At 42.8% G+C, this 23,380-nt stretch overlaps 1 protein-coding gene and 1 long non-coding RNA gene across 5 annotated transcripts in view; one reads left to right on the forward strand and one right to left on the reverse strand.

Annotated features, from left to right (window-relative positions):
- ANXA3 (annexin A3) overlaps nt 1–23,380 on the forward strand; it is a 71,317-nt gene that overhangs the window by 18,097 nt on the left and 29,840 nt on the right. For 2 of the 4 annotated variants that reach the window (XM_070791640.1, XM_019962991.2), the window contains exons 3-5: nt 9,276–9,363; nt 16,313–16,407; nt 19,950–20,063. In XM_070791640.1, coding sequence (XP_070647741.1) covers nt 9,276–9,363; nt 16,313–16,407; nt 19,950–20,063 — 297 coding nt within the window. The remainder of the gene's footprint in view (nt 1–9,275; nt 9,364–16,312; nt 16,408–19,949; nt 20,064–23,380) is intronic. The other 2 variants (XM_070791642.1, XM_070791641.1) reach the window with 1 other exon arrangement.
- The window catches only part of LOC139183656 (uncharacterized), a 93,886-nt gene continuing 82,385 nt past the window's right edge, over nt 11,880–23,380 (reverse strand). Inside the window, exon 2 of the long non-coding RNA XR_011567243.1 lies at nt 11,880–13,270. This is a non-coding gene — a long non-coding RNA (uncharacterized lncRNA). The remainder of the gene's footprint in view (nt 13,271–23,380) is intronic.

Raw genomic sequence — 23,380 nt, forward strand, 5'->3', positions numbered from 1 at the left:
AGTTGCTCCGTGGCATGTGGGATCTTCCCAGACCAAGGATCAAACTTGTGTCTCTTGCATTAGCAGATGAATTCTTTACCACTGGACCATAAGAGAAGTCTGCCTCTGATTTTATTAGGGAAGACAGCTAGTAAATAAAAAATCAATTCAGTTCAGTTCAGTCGCTCAGTCGTGTCCGACTCTTTGTGACCCCATGAATCGCAGCATGCCAGGCCTCCCTGTCCTTCACCAGCTCCCGGAGTTCACTCAGACTCATGTCCATCGAGTCAGTGATGGCATCCAGCCATCTCATCCTCTGTCGTCCCCTTCTCCTCCTGCCCCCAATCCCTCCCAGCATCAGAGTCTTTTCCAATAAGTCAACTCTTTGCATGAGGTGGCCAAAGTATTGGAGTTTCAGCCTTAGCATCATTCCTTCCAAAGAAATCCCAGGGCTAATCTCCTTCAGAATGGACTGGTTGGATCTCCTTGCAGTCCAAGGGACTCTCAAGAGTCTTCTCCAACACCACAGTTCAAAAGCATCAATTCTTCGGTGCTCAGCTTTTTTATAAATGTGTAGTATATAAAGTCAGTTTTAACTACTCTGGAGAAGAGCTGAGGTAGAGCATGAGAGTGATGGGGTACATTATTTTCTGCTCAGGTATGTGAGCAGAAGTCAACGTGGAGCCAGAGAGTGAACTGGGAGGATATTTGGGGGAAGAGCATCCAGGCAGAGGGAATAGCAGATGTAAAATTCTGAGGTGGAAGAGCAATAAGAAAACTCCCATGAAGTGACAAGATTTGGGGGAGCATAGAAGTTCTCTTTTTTGTTAATTCAGGGGCCCTCATGGGCAACGAAGACTCCCAGTAGTCCCCACAGGAACTGTTGGCGTTGCCCTTGCCTATGTTTGCATTTTCCCCAGTGGCTCCATGGTGAAGAATTTGCCTGCAATGCAGTAGAAGCAGCAGGGGATGAAAGTTTGGTCCCTTGGGTCAGGAAGATGCTCTGGAGAAGGAAATGGCAACCCACTCCAGTATTGCTTGGAAAATCCCAATCCATGGGGTTGCAGATTGGACACAACTGGGCAACTAAACAACAACAAAGATTTGCTTTGCATTAGGAAACTAAAAAATCTGTCGCAACTTGTTGTTGCCAATGTCACTTTCCAAACATACGTGTACAAAACTCATAAAATAATGCATTTTAACATCATATCGTGGATATTAATGACCTTGGCCATCAGTGTAAGAAATCTTCTTCCCAGAATGTTATGAGCTGTAAATGTCTCTGATCTTAGTCCCATGGATTCCCATTGCCATAGAAGTGGAGTGGGAGGTGAGTGGGTGTCACCACTGTCCTCCTCCAATTCTGCCAAGGCAGTCACCATTCTGCAGCCAAGGACTTACTTAAAAGATGTAGATGATGCCAGATTTCTCACTGCAGTGAGTCAAGTTCCCTATGTCTTTCACAGTTACAGTGACAGTCCCTTAGGTGGAGGCATCTCCCCCGAAAGATGGTTGGATATGCACAGAGCTGAGGGTTTGACCAGAAGAGTCTTCAACTCTTTGTGGTCCTTGACCAAGAAGAGAATTTGATTGTGACGTCTTAGCTAAGTTAACCTCCTGATTTTGATTGTGGTCTAAAACGTTAATCCTCAGACACTGGGGATAGAAGACTCAAAAGAAGATGATTACAACTTATGTATAAGCTGTCACAAACAAGTAATGAAAGTGATGCTGAGAAAGAAGTTTGTGTTGATGCAGTCTTTTCAGGGCTGCAATGGTTCAAGCTCAATCCAGACAGCTGGGTCTGCTGCCTTTGACAGAGAAATGCTGAGTGCATGGAGAGACAGGAAGGAAGATACAGTAGAATCACTGGAAACATCCCAGGTGCACCAGGCATGAAAGACCTGGTGCCTAAAGAGGTCACTTACATAGTCCTGACATCTTCCAAATCTCCCAGGATATGGTGATCACTTTGATTTTTGGGGTATCGATATTTGAAGGAAGCAACTTTATCAGGCAGCCAATTGTCTAGGGTAGACCTCAGAGAAAGTCTACCCCTTGGAATGTCACTGTTTTGCTTCTGTCTACTAACAGATAGATGGGGAAACCATGGAAACAGTGACAGACTTTATTTTGCGGGGCTCCAAAATCACTGCAGATGGTGAATGCAGCCACGAAATTAAAAGACGCTTGCTCCTTGGAAGAAAAGCTATGACAAACCTAGACAGCATATTAAAAAGCAGAGATGTTACTTTGCCAACAAAGGTCCATATAGTCAAAACTATGGTTTTTCTAGTAGTCATGTATGGATGTGAGAGTTGGACCATACAGAAGGCTGAACTCCAAAGAATTGATGCTTTTGAACTGTGGTGTTGGAGAAGACTCCTGAGAGTCCCTTGGACTGCAGAGAGATCAAGCAAGTCAATCCTAAAGGAAATCAATCCTGAATATTCATTAGAAGGACTGATGCTGAAGCTGAAGCTCCAATACTTTGGCCACCAGATTCGAAGAGCCGACTCGTTAGAAAGCCCCTGATGCTGGGAAAGATTGAAGACAGGAGAAGGGGGTGACAGAGGATGAGATGGTTAAATAGCATCACTGACTCAATGGACTTGGGTTTGAACAAGGTCCAGGAGATGATGGAGGACGGGAACCTGGCATGCTGCAATCCACGGGGTCACAAAGATTCAGACACGACTGAGCAACTAACACAAATCACTTGTTTGTCCCCATCTTCCCAAATTTCTGAATCACATTCATGTTTCTTCTCCAGTTCAACACCTTCCTTTGTTATCACATTCCAGTGCTCTGTCTCTGGGACTCCCCCGATGAAATCAGAACAAGAAAAGCTGGCATGTATGGGTATTTTCTCATTTGAGTGATCACAGGAAGGAATGCAAACTCTTCCCTTGAACATCTTGGATGTACTGCAGACAAAGCCATAACGGAAGCCTTGGGACTTCCCTGGTGGTCCAGTGGCTGGGACTCCATGCTCCCAATGCAGGGGGCCCTGGTTCTATCCCTGGTCGAGGATCCAGATCCCTCATGTCTCAACTAAGAGTCTGCAGGCCTCCAAAACATGCCACGTGCCGCAGTGAAGATTGAATATCTCACATGCCACAACTAACACCCAGCTCAGCCAAATAAACAAATGTTGTTGTTCAGTCACTAACTCATGTCCAACTCTGTGACCCCCATAGACTGCAGCACGCCAGGTTTCCCTGTCCTTCACCGTCTCCCGGAGCTTGCTCAAACTCATGTCCATTGAGTCAGTGATGCCATCCAACCATCTCATCCTCTGTCACCCTCCTCTCCTCACACTCTCATTTTTTCCCAGCATCAGGGTCTTTTCCAATGAGTCGGCTCTTCACATCAGGTGGCCAGAGTATTGGAGCTTCAGCTTCAGCATCAGTCCTTCCAGTGAATATTCAGCACTGATTTCCTTTAGGATTGACTGGTTTGATCTCCTTGCAGTCCAAGGGACTCTCAAGTCTTCTCCAGCACCACAATTCAAAAGCATCAATATTTTGGCACTCAAATACAGATCCGACGACTTTTCTCCAGTAGCATCGAGCGGGGGCTGCTCTCCAGTGCAGGGTGCGGGCTTCTCATTGCGGTGCTTTCTCTTGTGGAGCATAGGCTCTAGGGCAAGCGGGCTTCCATAGTTTCAACTCCCGGGCTCCAGAGCACAGGCTTAATAGTTGTGGCGCACAGGCTTAGTTGCTCCAAGGTATGTGGGATCTTCCCGGACCGGGGATCAAACCCATGTCTCCTGCATTGGCATGTGGATTTTTACCACTGGACTACCAGGGTATTTACCACTGGACCAGCAATCACAAGTCCACTCCAGGGCCTTTAACTGTTAAGTTTCTTTGTTTTGGAAAACCACTTTTCCCTGGAAAATAGAATGAGAGGTTTTATATTTTAAAAGTTTTGATTGCTTTTACTTATTTTTTAGTCTACTTCATTGTTGCTTTTATTCTAAACCCTCATGACCCAGCAGACTCTTTCAACATTGGGCAGAGAATGACCATTTCTCCCTGGCTCTTTGAGAGTTCCCAAGTTCTAGAGGCTTATAAGAGGCTTTGATTTGAAAGCTTAACTCTGGGACATGGCCTTTCCAGGGCTTTATGAAGTGATGGGTGCTCTGGCTTTGCCTCACTTTCAAAATGTACCTGCAACAGCTGTTATTCTTGCTCTGGAGCATTTGGCTTTAAATATGTTCCCTGTCAAGAGGATTGGCACCCTGTGATTTTCTCTTTCACCCATTCTTCTGAGTATAAAAGTTTGACTTCTTGCAAACGCAGTGCCTTTTCATGAAGAAATAGATACGTTGACTTTTCTGAGTTAAGGACAGTCTGGCGTCTCTCAAGCGTAGTAGCAGACAGCTCCCCAGGACTGGCTTGGCCATGCCAGTGGCTTCAAGATGTCAGGTGCTACAACCGACATGTGAAGGAGAGTTTTAGAGCATCATGGAAAATTAAGTAGGCATGAAGTAGATGCATCTAGCATTAGGAGCAAAGACTGACCACTTGCCAGTTTTGTGAACTTGGGCAACAGCTTCATCTTCATCTACAGATGGGATTTACTGATACTCTATCTGCCTTATCAGTTTACTGTGAGGCCTGAATGAGCTAATGCAGAAAACGTGCTTAGTAAATTGTGAGTAGCAGCAATTGTTATTAATGTTAAGAGCTGTTATTTCCTCCCTTTATTTAGACATTCCTTGCTGTAAATTTATTTTCCAACTGGTTTCAGGATCACGTTCCCTTTGGGGGCATCTGACGGTCAAGTTGGAGGGGGGAAAAATGCTTTAAAGGGATGTGGATGAACATCTGATCAATCTTGATTAAAAATAAAAAGACTTTGCCGTGCATTCATGTGATGTCCTGCACTAGCACTGACACTTTGTTAGGGTAGTAGCGTTCATGGAAATAAGCTAAGTATTGATTAATAATTTAAATGTCAAAGAATTAAGCCTGCTGTGGAGCAGGCAATGCAGGCAGTTTTGTTTGGTTGTAAAAATGCCAACATTCCTGAAACAGTGAGCTCATCATCAAATTCTTCCACGCCTGTAAAAGAATCTATGAATTGTTTGCTCGATTTTGTTTTGGTTTTCTGGGCAACTAAGAACGAAATAGGGCAGTGATTCTCAAACAAGTTAGAGCATTAAATCCTCTAGAGGGCTTGTGAAAACATGGACCCTGAATCTTCACACCAGAGTTGTTGATTCAGTAAGACGGGGGTGGGGCCTGAGAATTTGCATTTCTACCAAGTTCCCAGGCAAGACTGATGCTGCTGATCCAGGAACTGCACTTTGAGAACCATTAATATGGAGTGTCCTGAGGCCTTACAACGTGGTGGAGACCTCAGGGCGATTTAGTCACCAGAAAGTGGGTTCCAATTCTGGGTCTGTCCTTAGTAGCAGAGAGCCGAGTTATGTCAAGCAAATAATCTCTCTGAGATCCAGTTTCTTCTTCTGTTTTTAAATGGAAATGATACAGCCTTCCCCCTCCCCTCATTAAGGTCATCAGAAAACTTAAAGAAGATGTCTGTGAAGCACTTTGTTCCCTGCCTGACATACTTTAATTTAAGAGTCCATTAAGTTCTTTTACTGTAAGATGTTTTTCCATAAGTTGTGTTTTTATTTCTGAGTGTTTGGGGCAAGAAGCTCTGTCAGGTAAATATACTGCTCATTTAAATGACTGAAGCAGTCTGAAAGATTTCACTAAGATTCCATTTCAGAATGCCCATTTGTCATGCTGATGTGTGTGTGTGTGTGTGTGTGTGTGTGTAGTTTTTCCTTTTAATTAAATTAGGTTTTTCCCGTTAAATTCTTATAAGAGTAGCAAGTTGCATAATGGATTGGGAATTTCATCCTTCTTAGTTTGTGCATTGGAATTTCAGCATATTTTCATGTGTTGGTAGCAGAGGGCAGTGAAAAGGTCACAGCTGGAATGAAAACCCTGAGTTTTCATAATTCATGGACAATTAGAGTCTGACTGAATTTAGTCTTTTTATTCAAAAGCAACCATGTGAGTATCTCCCTGACACAGAAGCACCAGTTGCTGTTCAGTCGCTCAGTCGTATCTGACTCTTTCGGACCCCGTGAACTGAAGCACACCAGGCTTCCCTGTCCTTCACCATCTCCCGGAGTTCGCTCAAACTCATGTCCATTGAGTCAATGATGCCATCCACCCATCTCATCCTCTGTCATCCCCTTCTCCTCCTGCCCTCAGTCTTTCCCAGCATCAGGGTCTTTTCCAATGAGTCAGTTCTTCGCATCGGGTAGCCAAAGTATTGGAGCTTCAGCTTCAGCATCAATCCCTGCAATGAATATTCAGGATTGATTTCCTTTAGAATTGACTGGTTTAATCTCCTTGTTGTCCAAGGGACTCTCAAGCTTGTAAAACATGAAGTGTCTAACACCTCATTTCTAAAGACCATTATTTCATATGTCTAGAGTAGGGCCTGGTCATATGCATTTTAATCAATGAAAAATTAATCAGTCAATCTCTGAAAGAAGTGGAAAATTTTATTTAAGCCAGATTGAGGATTATGACCTGGGAAGAGGCTCTCAGAAAGCTTCAAGGACTGTTCTGCCCACGAGAAGTCAAAGCACAGGTGTGTTAAGTTTTTTGAGACAGAGAGCTAGCTGTTCCTTAAATGACGTATTATTATTGACAGTTCACACAGTCCACATCGGCAGGTACAGTGTTGCGTCACCATGACCTCTTCCAAGATCAAGGAGAAGAATGTTATCTTTAAGAAGCTGTCATGCTGGTATTGGGAGAATGTTGCTCTTTATGGCTGAGCAGGTATTCCTGCCGATGGGCAGGGTCTGTTCTGTGCATAATGAATTTACACGGTGCACAGTGTTGGGGAGAGAGGAGGCCAAAGGGCAGAGAAATTTTTATGTGTAAATTTTACTCATCTTGCCATAAAATGTGAATTTTATTTCACAGCAGAATCAGCCCAGGCGGTGCAGAGACTGCATTTTAAGACAGACAAGGAAAGGGCTGCAATGGTCAAGACAGATTTCAGATTCAGATTCTGCTGCTTAACCAGCTATGTGGACTTGAGCAAGTTCTCCAATCTTCTCCCCCCTTCCCCCGACAATTTGGCTGTTTCTTTTTAAATTTATTTTTAAATTAATATTTATTGGAGTATATTGCTTTACAATGTTGTGTTCCTTTCTCCTGTACAGCAAAGTGAAACAGCCATACATAAACATGAAAAGTGAAAGTGAAAGTGTTAGTTGCTCAGCCGTGTCCGACATTTTTCGACTTCACGGACTGTACCCAGCCAGGCTTCTCTGTCCATGGAATTCTCCAGACAAGAATACTGGAGTGGGCTGGCATTCCCTTCTCCAGGGGATCTTCCCGACCTAAAGATGGAACCCATGTCTCCTGCATTGCAGGCGGACTTTCTGAGCCGCCAGGGAAGCCCCAGACATATACATATATGCCCTCTTTTCTGGATTTCCTTCCCATTTATAAATAGATCACCACAGAACACTGAGTAGAGTTCCCTGAGCTACACAGTAGGTTCTCATTATCGCCAATTTTCTTAATTCTTGGTCTCTCATATGTGACATGGGTCATTCTTATTCATTGGGACCATTATACAGGTTATATAGTTAATGGATTTTAAAAATGCCTGGCATAGTGCCGGTCACAAAGCACTCAAAAGCTCCAATATTGTGATGGTTCTTCTAAAATGCCACACAGGAAAGGTGGACAGATAAGATAAACACAAAAGTTCACAAAGGACTAGAACTGAAATGAAGTCGATTGGCTGTGTGTTAATCCGTAAAATGCTTATTAAGTCTTGAAGAAAGAGAATTCTCCAAAGATTATGTTGAAGTGACTGATTCCTTAGAGGTGGTTTAGATCGAGTACATTCATGACTAGTTTCTAACTTGGTATAATCACTTTCCAAAAATTTTTATTTATTCATTTATTTGACTGCCCTGGGTCTTCACTGCTGTGTGGGCTTTCTCTAGTTGCAGCGCTCAGGCTGCTCAGTGCAGTGGCTTCCCTTTGGAGCACAGGCCCTAGGCCCACAGGCTTCAGTAGTTCTGGCTCATAGGCTCTAGAATGCAAGATCGGAGGTTGTGGCTGGTGGGCTTAGTTGCGCCATACCACGTGGAATCTTTCCGAATCAGGATCCAATCTGTGTCCCCTGCGTTGGCTGGCAGATTCTTATCCTCTATACCACCAGGGAAGTCCTGTACTTACTTTTTTAGTATCAAAACTCTATTTTGGACACCTTAAGGTAAAATGATGTTGGATTGTATTGAAACAAATTACTCAGTCAAATCTACTGAATCAGCAGATTATCATTTTTTACTGTCAGTACATCAATTTTCCATTCACTTTCACATGACAAGATAATGTCCATTGATGAAAATACTAAACACTTCAGGAGATCCTGAATGAAACATCGTAACACAAGACAACAGAGGCAGTATTATTCAGTAATAGGATGGGAAGATCAGTTTAGAAAGAAAGCAGTATTATTATAGACAGATTTTTATTCAGAGATTTAAGAAATGCCATAGAAGTACATGTTTACTTGGATTTTTCTCAATTTCTCTTAAGCAATTTTAAGAAATTTTATTCCTTCTATAGAATAGTCTTTCCCAGCTTACTGAAAAAAATTTAAATTATGTGCTTAAAATTAGTATTATGGCATGTTTTCATTTCCATGCTGTTCCTGAAGACCTGTGTCGGTGGAGCCTTCAGAAGATAATTTATTCGCCACAATTGTACTTCCATTAAACAAAGCTTAAGAACAGACAGTCCTAATAGGGTTTTCATTTATGGATCCTTTGGGTAGGGTTCCCCAGGGAGGATGGTCAACATTAATTAAAACGTCTTGAGGCCTGTGAGCCACAATTACTTCGTGAGATGCAGTGAAGAGCTTTGAATAATCCCATGAAAACAGAGGATGCAGGAAATTCCTGCTTTCTCATCGCTTTCATGAAGATGCAGCTTTTAAGCAAATATTCTTCAGAGTTACCACAATTGACATAATTCATTGCTCTAGGGAACAAATGTTTTATATTTTCAATTTGTGACCCAGAAAAGGAGAGGCCTTTTATATGGGATAGTTGTCATGTTGCCTGCGTATCCAAGCCAGGAGAGTCTTGAACCACCCCTGAAGTGATAAGAAGGTGTGCAAATTATGGCTTTGTTATGAGTTTCCAGTAGGCATATGGGAATATGCATATGTACTATAAGTAAAGATGTCACTGTGAACTGGTGGGACTGTCGGTTCTTTCTTTCTAGGTTGGAAAGCGAGGGACAATAAGAGATTATGCTGGCTTTAACCCATCGGTGGATGCTGAAGCGATTCGTAAGGCCATCAGAGGAATTGGTGAGTAATGCTTTACCATTTCTTTCTTACTGTTGAAGCAGATCAGGAATTTAAGCTAAAAGTGCGTGGGTTCAGGTTGCCCAAGTCGCCTTTTTTACTTAATTAGAGAAATTGTAAGGCACTTTAAAAACTTGTGAAGAGCAAAAGTATAGGGTACCCAGTCTACATATGTGTGTGTGTGTGTGTGTGTTTTCCCACGACAATCATATGAGGTGGAGACTTTTATTTTCTTTAGTTTACAGATGGGGGAACTGCAGCTCAGAGGTATTGAGTCATTTTCCTAGGGTCATACATGAGTGGCAGAGCTGGGATTCAAACCCATGATTGAAATACCAGGTTTCTTCCAGCGTACTGTGCTTTCACAACACCAGGAGACTGTCAGTGGGGATAGGCATGACCTTGAAGAGGTATTTACGTTTTTATTTATTTGTTTTTATCTACGGCTGTGCTGGATCTTCGCTGCCGTGCACTGGCTTTCTCTCGTGGTGGCGAGCCGGGGCCACTCTGGTTGCAGCGGGAGGGCTTCTCATTACAGTGGCTTCTCTTGTGGAGCACAGGCTGTAGGGCACACGGGCTTTAGTAGTTGTGGGGCATGTTTCCCTACGGCATGTGGGATCTTCCCAAACCAAGGATTGAACCAGTGACCCTGGCATTGCAAGGCGGATTCTTAAACCACTGGACCAGTGGGGAAGCCCAGGAACCCAGTTTTATCCAGTCTTAATATTTGCCATGTTTATTTCCTACTAAACACTACCATGGCTTCCCGGGTGGCGCTAGTGGTAAAGAACCCGCCTCCCGATGCGGGACACTGACTGAGCAACTAACACTCACTTCCAAACACCGCCATGACCATCACTGCTATCAACAGTCATCGTCATTACCACCGGAGTCATTACAGACACGGTGCCTTCTGATTCTGTCTGGATCTCATTCCCACCCCATTCTCTAGAGATAAACACCATTCTAAATCAGAAATATATTTCCATGAAACTTTTAATTCTGTACTCCGTATGTATGTACATATTGTTTTGCATGGGCTCAAACAGTATAAATTGAAATCCTACAGCAGGTATTCTTCTGCAACTTATTTTTTATTCCTTAACATTATGTTTTTGAGATTTATCCATGTTGATATGTTTAGCTCTAGTTCATTAATTTTAACTGCAGAGTAGTCTATTGAATTACTATGTCGTAAGATGGAAATAGTGATGGAACTTTTAAATTGCCTACAATTCTTTTCTATTACAGTATAAAAGTACTGCACTGAAATTGTTGTGCTTATGTCTTTTGTGAATGTTTGCTAGCATCTCTCTAGAATATAAATTTACTAGAAATTTTGCCAAACCGCTCTCTCAAATGAATTTACAAATTAGCATTCCTACCAGCAATATTTCCCAGGTGGCACAACAGTAAAAAATCCGCCGGCCAATGCAAGAGACACAGGTTCCATCCCTCGGTCAGGAAGATCCCCTGCAGAAGGAAATGGCAACCCACTCCAATATTCTTGCCTGGAAAATCCCATGGACAGAGTATCCTGGTGGGCTGCAGTCCATGGGATCACAAAGAGTCAGACACAACTGAGTGACTGAGCACACACACGGCACCAGCAATGTATAAGACTTCCTCTTGCTCAGTATTCTCGTCCATACTTGCCATGATCATCCTATAGAGTGGGTCTAAAAATGTACCGCATTCTATTTCCTTCCTCTCTCTTATCCCTCATTACTGATGCAGTTAAGCATTTTTTCTTGTTTATTGGCTTCCTTTCCCATGAATTACTCCTCCATACCTTTTATCCATTTTTCAGTTGGGTTGTGTTCTTTGGCTTGGCAAGAAAGAATTTTTTAATTTATTTTTTTAAATAAATTATGGGTATGAAACATTTTTTTAAATTACAAGCTATGAAAACATCTTTTCTCAGAATGTGATTTCCTTTTCACATTGCCTACAGTAACTTTAATTGAATAGAAGTTTTAAATTTTAGTGAAATTAACTTTACCAATATTTTTTGTAATAACTTATACTTAGGGTCTTTTCTGTGCTGAGCACATAAAGATACCCTGCTGTATTTTCTCCCCCAGATTTTACAATCTTATTTTTCACATTGAGATCTTTAATTTTCCTGGAATAAATGTTTGTGAATGGCATTTAAATCTAATTTGATTTTATGTGGCTGTGCAATTGTCCCAGTGCAACCAATTGAAGAGTTCATCCTTTCCACACTGATTTGTAATGCCACCACTGTCTCATAAACTTTGCTATTTTTCTGCTCTCTGTTATATTCCATTGGTCTATTTGCCTCTCCCCATCTTTATACAACATTGTCATAACTACTATTATTATTTTATGGTGACACTGGTGTCTAGTAAAGCAGGAGTTTTTCTTCTTGGCTCCTTGCCCTCTCCTATAAATTTTAGGGTCAGTTTGTCAAGTTTCATGACTTATACTATTAAGGTTTTATATCAGTTTAATATTATTGTATTTCTGCCTGTTTAGGGTTTTTTTTTTTCTTTCTATTTTTAAATGAAAGTTATTTCTTTATCAACCTCTTAGTTTCCCTATTTCCACACAGTGTTGAATAGACTTTTCCATGAGGCTATTGTCAAACTGAATGAATTAATGGTCTTTAAATTCTCTCTGTTGTCTTTCTTCCTTTACATTATGTTTCTTCATAGGTTTGCAGACCCACTCTGAGGAGGTTTTCATTTGTAAAACCAGGTGTCGAGGTGGCATCTGCCTTAGGGACATGTGAGATCCAGCCTCTGAACCATTAGGCATCTTGGTTTAATTTCTGGTCTTGAGCATTTGCAGAAATAAGAGAGGAGAGATTGCCTGATGTACAACCTACATGTGATTGTGGGTGGTTAGTTCTCTCTGGAATCTAGGGGCATAAGGTATAGAGTTGCAGAGAAGGGGGTGGGAAATTAGACAAGAGACATGAGGCAAGAGCTGGTGGTGGTGGTTTTAGTCACTAAGTCGTGTCCGACTCTTGTGACCCCATGGACAGAGGAGCCTGGCAGGCTACAGTCCATGGGATTCTCCAACAAGAATACTCGAGTGGATTGCCATTTCCTTCTCCAGGGGATCTTCCTGACTCAGAAATCAAACCCAGGCTCCTGCGTCGTAGGCAGATTCTTTACCAACTAAGCTACAAGGGAAGCCCAAGCTAGGTCCGAAGAAACTGGTACACAAGCTAAGGAGCTTAAGCTTCATCCTGAAGATTACAGAGAATCTTTAAGATTTCTATCAAGGAATTGATATGATCTGATGTGTTTTTAAAATTTAGTTAAGCAGAACTCTACAGTATGAATTATAATGGGATCAAGTTAGGAGGCTATTGAAGTTTCCAGGTAAAATATGATGAATGCACAGTAGCAGAAAAGAGGACAAATTCAAGAGATTCAGTTGATTGCTACAACATAAAGAGTAGGGAAAAGAAAGGAGTATAGGATGACTTGAGCATCTTTGCTTGGATGACTGTATCTATTCAGTTCAGTTCAGTTCAGTTCAGTTGCTCAGTCGTGTCCGACTCTTTGCAACCCCATGAACTGCAGCACACCAGGCCTCCCTGTCCATCACCAACTCCCAGAGTTCACTCAAACTCATGTCCATTGAGTCGGTGATGCCATCCAACCATCTCATCCTGTCATCCCCTTTTCCTCCTGCCCCCAATCCCTCCCAGCATCGGAGTCTTTTCCAACAAGTCAACTCTTCGCATGAGGTGGCCAAAGTACTGGAGTTTCAGCTTTAGCATCATTCCTTCCAAAGAACACCCAGGGCTGATCTCCTTCAGAATGGACTGGTTGGATCTCCTTGCAGTCCAAGGGACTCTCAAGAGTCTTCTCCAACACCACAGTTCAAAAGCATCCATTCTTCAGCACTCAGCTTTCTTCACAGTAGACTGTATCTGTAGTGGTATCATTGACAGGGAACATAGAATGAAAGACGAGTTAGAGAGGAAATAGAATAGAATGAATAAAATAGAATTAAATCCAGTGGAATTAATGCAAATAGAATCCAAATAGAATGAATGCACCCTGGAGCAGCTGAGTTTGAGACACTTGTAGTTAGAGGTGTTCAGTCATACACCAGTCCAGATGCCATGACAGGTCCGAGTTGATAATCAGATTCACAGAGCACAATGAGAATTTAATCTAACTTTGTTTCCTTAACTATACAGAGAATACAAGACCAGAGATCCACTGGGGCAGCATCTTCCACTGGGAGGCCCAGCAGCTAGTCAAATACAGTTTCTTTTGCCCCATCATTCGTGTAGAGTGTGCACCACTGCCATGGACAAATGGGACCAAGGCGTGTATGGATCATGCAGCATGGAGAAGATGAGCCTTGAGTTCCTGCTGATCTTTTATACCATTCTAGCCAACTCACAGCCCCCAACCCAGGGGTAGTCCTCTACCACAAAGGAGTAGACACAACTTCCAACAATATCTTAATACTTAATTACTAAGAAAATGGTGACGTAGAGGTCATTTTCATGCCAGGCACGCATCAACCCTTTCAGTTCAGTTCATTCGCTCAGTTGTGTCTGACTCTGCGACTCTATGGACTTCAACACGCCAGGCTGCCCTGTCCATCACCAACTCCCGGAGCCTACTCAAACTCATGCCCATCGAGTCAGTGATGCCATCCAACCATCTCATCCTCTGTTGTCCCCTTCTCCTCCTGCCTTCAATCTTTTACAGCATCAGTCTTTTCCAGTGAGTCAGTTCTTCGCATCATGGGGCCAAAGTATTGGAGTTTCAGCTTCAACATCAGTCCTTCCAAAGAATATTCAGGACTGATTTCCTTTAGGATGGACTGGTTGGATCTCCTTGCAGTCCAAGGGACTCTCAAGAGTCTTCTCCAACACCACAGTTCAAAAGCATCAATTCTTGGGTCAGCTTTCTTTATAGTCCAACTCTCACATGATGCTGAAGCTGAAACTCCAGTACTTTGGCCACCTCATTCGAAGAGTTGACTCATTGGAAAAGACTCTGATGCTGGGAGGGATTAGGGGCAGGAGGAAAAGGCGATGACAGAGGTTGAGATGGCTGGATGGCATCACCGACTCGATGGACATGAGTTTGAGTGAACTCCGGGAGTTGGTGATGGACAGGGAGGCCTGGTGTGCTGCGATTCATGGGGTCGAAAAGATTCGGACACGACTGAGTGACTGAACTGAACTGAACCCACATCCATACATGACTACTGGAAAAACCAAAGCTTTGACTAAACAGACCTTTGTTGGCAAAGCAATGTCTCTGCTTTTTAATATGCTCTCTAGCTTGGTCATAACTTTTCTTCCGAGGAGCAAGCATTTTTTACTTTCATGACTGTAGTCACCATCTGCAGTGATTTTGAAGCCCCCCAAAATAAAATCTGTCACTGTTTCCACTGTTTCCCCCTCTATTTGCCTTGAAGTGATGGGACCAGATGCAATGATCTTAGTTTTCTGAATGTTGAGTTTTAAACCAACTTTTTCACTCTCCTCTTTCACTTTCATCAAGAGGCTCTTTAGTTCTTCACTTTCTGCCATAAATGTGGTGTCATCTGCATATCTGAAGTTATTGATATTTCTGCCAGCAATGTTGATTCCAGCTTGTGCTGCATCCAATCCAGCATTTCTCTTGATGTACTCTGCTGCTGCTGCTAAGTCGCTTCAGTCATGTCTGACTCTGTGCGACCCCATAGACAGCAGCCCACCAGGCTCCCCCCGTCCCTGGGATTCCCCAGGCAAGAACACTGGAGTGGGTTGCCATTTCCTTCTCCAATGCATGAAAGTGAAAAGTGAAAGTGAAGTCGCTCAGTCATGTCCGACACTACGCGACCGCACAGACTGCAGCCTACCAGGCTCCTCCGCCCATGGGATTTTCCAGGCAAGAGTACTGGAGTGGGTTGCCATTGCCTTCTCCTGATGTACTCTGCATATAAGTTAAATAAGCAGGGCGACAATACTTGACGTACTCCTTTTACTATTTGGAACCAGTCTCTTGTTCCATGTCCAGTTGTAGCTGTTGCTTCTTGACCTGCGTACAGATTTCTCAGGAGGCAGATCAGGTGGTCTGGTATTCCCATCTCTTTCAGAATTTTCCACAGTTTGTTGTGATCCACATAGTCAAAGGCTTTAGCATAGTCAATAAAGCAGAAGTAGATGTTTTTCTGGAACTCTCCCTTTTTCAGTGGTCCAGCAGATGTTGGCAATTTGATCTCTGGTTCCTCTGCCTTTTCTAAATCCAGCTTGAACGTCGGCCCTTTACTTGTACGTAAAACGGGTAGTTAAGTATATGGGTCTGAAATGCCTGAAAAAGGTATGGACCAGTGAACATAGAAATACATGTTTTGGGTTAAAAGATTTGGATTAAGGTTCAAATTCTTGCTGTGCCACTTAAAAGCTGCACGACTTTGGCAAATGAGGTGAGTTTTCTAAATGTTTACATCTTTATCTTTAGAACAGTGTAATCATACCTACTTCCCTGGGCAGTATTAACTATGACAATAAATAAAAGGTGCCTAGTGTGTGGTAGGTTCTCAATTAGCATCAGTTCCTTTTTTCTAGAGAAAAAAAAATGACTTTGTATACCAAATATGGAGATAAGAGAAAGATAGAAGGTGAAATGACAGTAACTGAACCTCACAAGGATGAAAAAAACCTACTTCAAAAGCAGCGTGATCCTTGGGCTTCTTCCTCTGTCTGATGTATGGATAGGAATATTTGAGCCATGATGGCTTTCTTCCCCTAAAACTATCCAAATAAAGTTAATTTTCTTTCCTCAAAGCCAGAGAATCAAAGAAATAAAGATGCCAACCTGATAAGACCTGGAAATTAGAAATTAAAATGCCTTCCTCTCTGCATCTGTTTCAGACAGTTAATCATCTTTCTTTTGTTCATGACAGATATATTAAGCATATTTGGGTTGATGGTGAATACAATTATTTTCGTCTCATTTAGGGACCGATGAGAAAACACTGATCAGCATTCTGACTGAGAGGACGAATGCACAGCGGCTGCTGATTGCTAAGGAATATCAAGCACTATGTGGAAAGGTACAGTTTCCCTAACGTAACAGGCAGTAATGAGCTAGTCACTGCTGGATCAGGGCTGCTCCCACGTGATGATGCCCCCAGATCTTTGATTTCAGGCCAAGTGTAACAGAAAGTGCCCAGTATATCCAGTCAATAGCCCGGAATAGACGTGGTTTTGCCCTTAACTGTCTGAATGGCCTTGGACATGTTATTTGACCTTTCTGGACCTCAGTTATCTTCACCATTGAATAAGGAGGGTTGCCTTGGATCATTGGCTCTAAATCAAGGATGATTTTGCTCCCCAGTGGCTATTTGGCAGCATCTCCAGACATGCTGATTGCCACAACTGGTGGGAGAGGGATGTTGCTGGTACCTCATGGGACAAGATCAGAGAAGCTGCTCAACATCCTTCAATGCACGAGACAGTCCCCACAACAAAGAATCATCTGATCAGTTATCTGATAAGTCCTGTCTTAGGTGATCTTCAATTTCTCTTTCAGCTTTAATATATTTATGTAATTATAGAGTTTTTAATTCATTCAGTGAATGAAAACTTAGTAAACACCAGAAGTTTAATAAGAATTCTTCAGGAACATTTTGTGCGTCTTTTCCACCTAGTTTTTTGAGTGTTGCATTTTAGGCCAGCTTTTTCACTCTCCTCTTTCACCTTCGTCAAGAGGCTCTTTAGTTCCTATTCCCATGATGCCATTAGTTTGGTATCATCTGCATATCTGAGGTTATTGATATTTTTCCCAGCAATGTTGATTCCAGCTTGTTTCTTGCATTCTTCTTTGCATTTCACATGATATACTCTGTACAGACTTTAAATAAGCAGGGTGACAATATACAGGCTTGACGTACTCCTTCCCCAAATTTGGAACCAGTCTGTTGTTCCACGTCTGGTACTAACTGTTGCTTCTTGAGCTGCATACAGGTTTCTTAGGAGGCAGGTAAGGTGGTCTGGTATTCCCATCTCTTTCAGAATTTTTCAGTTTGTTGTGATCCATACAGTCAAAGGCTTTAGCTTCATTTAGTCAATGAAGCAGAAGTAGATGGCTTTTGGAATTGTCTTACTTTTTCTATGATCTCTTTAAGAAAATTAGCAGTGACTGCAGGACTGGAAAAGATCCTCTCCTTTCCAGTTCATATCAGATTTGGCAGTTTGAGCTCTGTTTCCTCTGCCAGTTTTAAATCCAGCTTGTACATCTGGACATTGTTGGTTCATATATTGTTGAAGCCTAGCTTGAAGGATTTTTAGCATTACTTGGCTAGCATGTAAAATGAGCATAGTTGTGTGGTAGTTTGAACATTCTTTGGCATTGCCTTTCTTTGGGATTGGAATGAAAACTGACCTTTTCCAGTCCTGTGGCCACTGCTGAGTTTTCCAAATTTGCTGGCATATTGAGCGCAGCACTTTCACAGCATCATCTTTACAGACTTGAAATAGGTTCGCTGGAATTCCATCACCTCCACTAGTTTTGATCGTGGTAATGCTTCCTAAGGTCCACTTGACTTCACACACCAGGGTGTCTGGCTCTAGGTGAGTGATCACATTATTGTGGTTATCTGGGTCATTAAGACTTTTTTTGTACAGTTCTTCTGTGTATTCTTGCCACCTCTTCTTAATCTCTTCTGCTTCTGTTAGGTCCTTGCTGTTTCTGTCCTTTATTGTGCCCATCTTTGCATGAAATGTTCCGTTGGTATCTCTAATTTTCTTGAAGAGCTCTCTAGTCTTTCCCATTCTATTGTTTTCCTCTATTTCTTTGGATTGGTCAATTAAGAAGGCTTTCTTATCTCTCCTTGCTATTCTCTGGAACTCTGCATTCAGTTGGGTATATCTTTCCCTTTTTCCTTTGCCTTTTGCAAAGGGAAATGCTATAACGTAATTTTTATTTTTAAAAGATTATTTTAGCTGCCTGGATAATGAACTGGTAAGGGAAGAGTAGAAACACAACCCAGTCAGGCTATTGGATCCAGAATCAAGAGGGTGTTGTGACCATCCACAGGCAGCCGAGGCGTCACCCAACAGTGTTCTCCGGGCCCACGGCTCCATTAAGACACCCTCCTCCGTGTTTCCTCTGTGTGTGTGCTCAGTTACTCAGTTGTGTCCAACTTTTTGTGACCCCACTGACTGTAGCCCATTAGGTTCCTCTGTCCATGGGATTTTCCTGGCAAAAATACTGGAGTGGGTTGCCATTTCTACCTTCAGGGGACCTTCCCTACCCAGGGACTGAAACCACATCTCCTGTAGTGCAGGCAGTTTCTTTACTCCGCAGCCATTGAGGAAGCACTGTGTTCCCTTTATCAGATATTTAATATATTATATTTAAATTTTATCTTTGACTATTTCTGTTTTTCCCTTTAGGTATAGTGTCCTAGGGGTAAGGATTGTGTCTAACTCATCATTAAGTGCCTGGCACAGTACCCAGTAAACACTTGTCAAATTAAAAGAATTGCCAAGCTTCTGGCCAAGGCAACATACCCATGTACAGGGAATGTGAACGATTCATTGGCCTTTCAGGATTTCCAAAACTCGGCGGAAGGATAGAGGGGAAGGATGACAATCACGCCTCACAGTGGGACGAAAGGAGAGCCTGTGAAGCAAGATCTGGTAGAGGACAGATGGGTTGGAGTGTAGCTGTTGAGGAGGAAACCCCTCATGATGACTACAGTGGCTCCATTCCATTTGTTTTGGCAGGAGCCTACCCCCACTGGGCCCCCAGGGTCACAGAAGATGTTGGTCCGCACCCAGATTGTCATAGCAGTCTGGTGGGCTGGGTGAGGGAAGAGGATAGGAGAGGAGCCCCGTAATTCACACTCAGTTTTAACCGGAAGTGCCCCATTCTGCCTGTCTTCTCAGTGTCTGCCAAACACCTTCAGGCTGGAGATCAAAAGCAGGAAAAATAATTATTCAGTAATACTCCTTTGGCTATTAAAAATAGAAACCATATTACTTGCCTTCAAGCAAGGGAGATGGATTGGACTTAGGTAATGTGTGAAAACACTGCCGAAAGAGGGTATCAATAAGTAAGGTTTCCCTGTTGCCACATTTCTAGTTTCCCCTGCCCTTGTTGCCAGAAAACTGCTTTGGATGCCTCCTGGTCCCACGCTCCGAGCAGAGGCAAATGACCACACACTGTCTTCCCTCATCTTCTCCCTTCGAAGCTGTTTGGCAGACACTGAGAAGCCAGGCGGAATGGAGCACCTCCCGTTAAAACTGAGTGTGAATTACGGGGCTCCTCCCCTATCCTCTTCCCTCACCCAGCCCCAGCACTGAGAACATCAAGGGCCTGGGGAATGCATTTTAATAGTTCCTATCTGTGCCCCTCACAGGACCTCCTCCACTGCCTTCCCTTCAGGAAACCATCTATAAAACAACATTTTGGAAGCAGTCATAAAATGCAGATTAATAGCCATAGAAGTATTTTCACCATTTCTCTTTATCTCCTGTGGATGTGCATGTTTTTTGTCTGAATTCATGCATTCATGTCTTCTATTACTAGATGACTTTGGAGGAAGAGAAGTGGTTCATGATTTTCTCTTTCTCTTTCTTTTAATTTCAGGAACTGAAAGATGACTTGAAGGGTGATCTCTCTGGCCACTTCAAGCATCTCATGGTAGCCCTCGTGACCCCACCGGCAGTGTTCGATGCGAAACAGCTGAAGAAATCCATGAAGGTATGAGCTCTGCACAGGCCGTTTCTGCCTAGGATTTGATGATCAGAAAGTGTCTTTCTTCCAGTGCACACTTGAGCATGTGCCTAGTTGCTCAGTCATGTCTGACTCTTTGACCCTGTGGGCTGTAACCCGCCAGCCTCCTCTGTCCATGGGCTTCTCCAGGCAAGAATACTGGAGTGGGTTGCCATTTCCTTCTCCAGGGATCTTCCCGACCCAGGGATTGAACCTGAGTCTCTTGTGTCACCTGCATTGGCAAGTGGGTTCTTTACCCCTGAGACACTGGGGAAGGCCTGCATCCTTGAGGTATGGGAGTCAACATGATGGATTTGGAGATTCCATGCTCTCCAGTTGTTAGAACAACCCTGAAATGGGAAGCAGTTGTGGAAACTTAAGCCCACATGTTCCTAGCCTGAAAGGACATTGTCCAACTTTGGCTTTTTGACCTGAGGAGTCAAATTCTCTATTTTGTTGTCATTGAGAGTTAGTGGCCCCATCATTAACCCCATTGCCTAGGCCCCAAAACTAGAACTATCCTTGATCCCTCACTTCCTCTCACACTTCAAAGCTACCATTTTTTTTTTTTCCCCAGAGAAGCTCAGCTCTCTTCTTAATTAAGGCTCTTTGACTGATTGAATTAGGCCTGCTTAGAATATCTAAGATGCTCCCCCATGAGGTCGATCGATAATGGACTGTAACTGCAAAATACTTTCACAGCAACACTAGATTAATGTTTGATTGAATAACTGAGGACTGTAGCCTGGCCAGATTGACACATAAAGCTGATCATTACACCCTCTCCTCTCCTGCCCACCACCCCAATTCATTGCTGTAGCTGTACTGGCTTTCTTGCTGCTCTGCGGACGTTCTCAGCTTATTCCTATCTTGAAGTCTTTGTACATGATGTTCTTTCCATCTGGAACACTATTCTTCCAGATATTTTCTGTTAATTCACTCAGTTTAATTTTCTTAATTGCACCTATTACCATCTAAAATTATCTTGTTAATTTTTTGGTCCATTTACATATTATTTTTTCCATCCAATGAACAGGCAAACTTTGAGCATATCAGGGAACCTCATCCCTTTAGGAACCTCCTCGGGTTCTAGAGGAAAGCCTGTGATGAAATAGATGTTTGACATATGAATGAATTCCGAGAGTGAGTTTGTAAAGTCCAATTTGTTCATAAATCCAACAAGTTAGCCTAGGTACCCAGCTATCTGATTTATAATCTTGTCCACACAAATAATACATAAAAAACAAATGCAAGGAATAGAACAGTTTTAATCTTAACAATATTAATACCTTGAAAAGTGTAGTACAAAAGTTGGTATACAGGAGCACGTTCGAGTCTTTGAAAGTTTGCAACTTTAAAGTTTGTGTGTAGGGGACTTACTGTATTTGTTGACCTGAAGGAGGGGAAGGAAGGAGTCTAGTTCTGAGGTAAGACCATCTTCTCCTTCCCATCACAGATAATCACTTTCTTTTCTGTGAAAGAAGTATCTGCTGCTGCTGCTGCTAAGTTTGACTCTGTGCAACCCCATAGATGGCAGCCCACCAGGCTCCACCATCCCTGGGATTCTCCAGGCAAGAATACTGGAGTGGGCTGCCATTTCCTTCTCCAATGCATGAAAGTGAAAAGTGAAAGTGAAGTCGCTCAGAAAGAAGTATAGTTACCCCACAAAGCAGATGACAAGACGTACAGGCAATATATTGGGTGAAATGCTTGCAAAGGATAAAGAAGAGACAGAGCAGGGCAGGTGGGGTGAAGCTGCTGACTACAATGCAAGTGTGACACCTGTGAAAGGAGAGGGGGAAGGAAGGAGGCTCAGACAGGAAGAGCCTCTGTCTACAGCACTGCTCTGAGGAAGCCGTGGCAGACTGATGGGGAGCCCTGAATAAGGTGTGCCCCTTGGAGGAGTCTTACATGGGGTGGAATGGTGGCCCAGCTTTGGTTCCCCTTCCATGCTCAGTCATAGCTGAAAGCAGCCTGGAGAGACCATGATCTTGGTGTGAATTTTGTGGCAGATCCAAAGGTTGGAAGCTATCAGCCAGCTACATTCTTTGCAGCGTGTTCTCTTGAAATGAAATCTCAGCAGTGCATTTCTGTGGCTGCTATGGGGGGGACAGCTTAGCAGGTGAAATGGTGAGAATTAGATTAGCCAACAAGGAATAGAAATGTTCCATGTAAATCCAAAGGAAGCCATCCATAGCTCAGTATCATGCCACCATCATCATCAGACCTTCAGCCTTGAGGTTCCACCATCTTCAGCCTGTAGATTGCACTTCTTATCTAGATGGCTGCTCAACATCCAGCCATTACACCTTTATTAAAGACAACTGAAAAGAGTCAAAGACCAAGAAGTGTTCATCTTTTCTCTTTACAGACTCCCAGAAATTGTACGTGAGGCATCACATATATTCATTTCATGGATCAGAATTTAGTTATATAGATAAACCTAGCTCTAAGGGAAGCTGAGAAATATGGTCTTTTTTGGGTGCATGTGTGCTAAGTCGCTTCATTTGTGTCCACCTCTTTGCAACTCCATGGACTATAGCCCTCCAGGCTCCTCTGTCCATGAGATTCTCCATGGACTATAGCCCTCCAGGCTCCTCTGTCCATGAGATTCTCCAGGCAAGAATACTGGAGTCGGTTGCCATGCCTTCCTCCAGGGGATCTTTCCAACCCAGGGATCAAACTCACATCTCCTGTGTCTCCTGCATTGGCAGGCAGGTTCTTTACCACTGGGCCATCTGGGAAGCCACTTTATTTGGGTAGCTTTGTGCTACGTTTAAAAATGGGGATTCTGTCAACGATGAATTCTGATCAACGATGATAAAAGAAATATTGGATCTGCTCAATTTTGCTGTAAACCTAGAACTGCTCTAAAATGAATCAGGAGTTTGGGATTAACATATGCACACTAATGTATAAAAGATAACCAGCAAGAGCCTACTGTATAGCCCAGGGAGCTTTACTCAACATTCTGTGGTAACCTATATGAGAAAAGAATCTGAAAAAGAATGTGTATATGTTTATGTATACCTGAATCATTTTGCTGTACACCTGAAACTAACATGACATTGTAATCAACTATACTTCAATAAAGTTTTAAAAAGAAGGAAAACACCCCCCCAAAAAAAAGTCTATTTAAAAATAATAAATAATTTGAAAAGGAGATCTATTGGGGAACCACTAGGAATCTTTGTCACAGAGGTACACAATTCAGCCTCTTTTCTTACACTACCTTGACCTGCTTTGATCAAGTGCTAGTGTAAATGGCTTCTACAGTGTGACTCAGTGACCTCAATATAAACCAA

The sequence above is a fragment of the Bos indicus genome, chromosome 6 (assembly GCF_029378745.1).
Source record: "Bos indicus isolate NIAB-ARS_2022 breed Sahiwal x Tharparkar chromosome 6, NIAB-ARS_B.indTharparkar_mat_pri_1.0, whole genome shotgun sequence".
Classification (NCBI taxonomy): Eukaryota; Metazoa; Chordata; class Mammalia; order Artiodactyla; family Bovidae; genus Bos; species Bos indicus.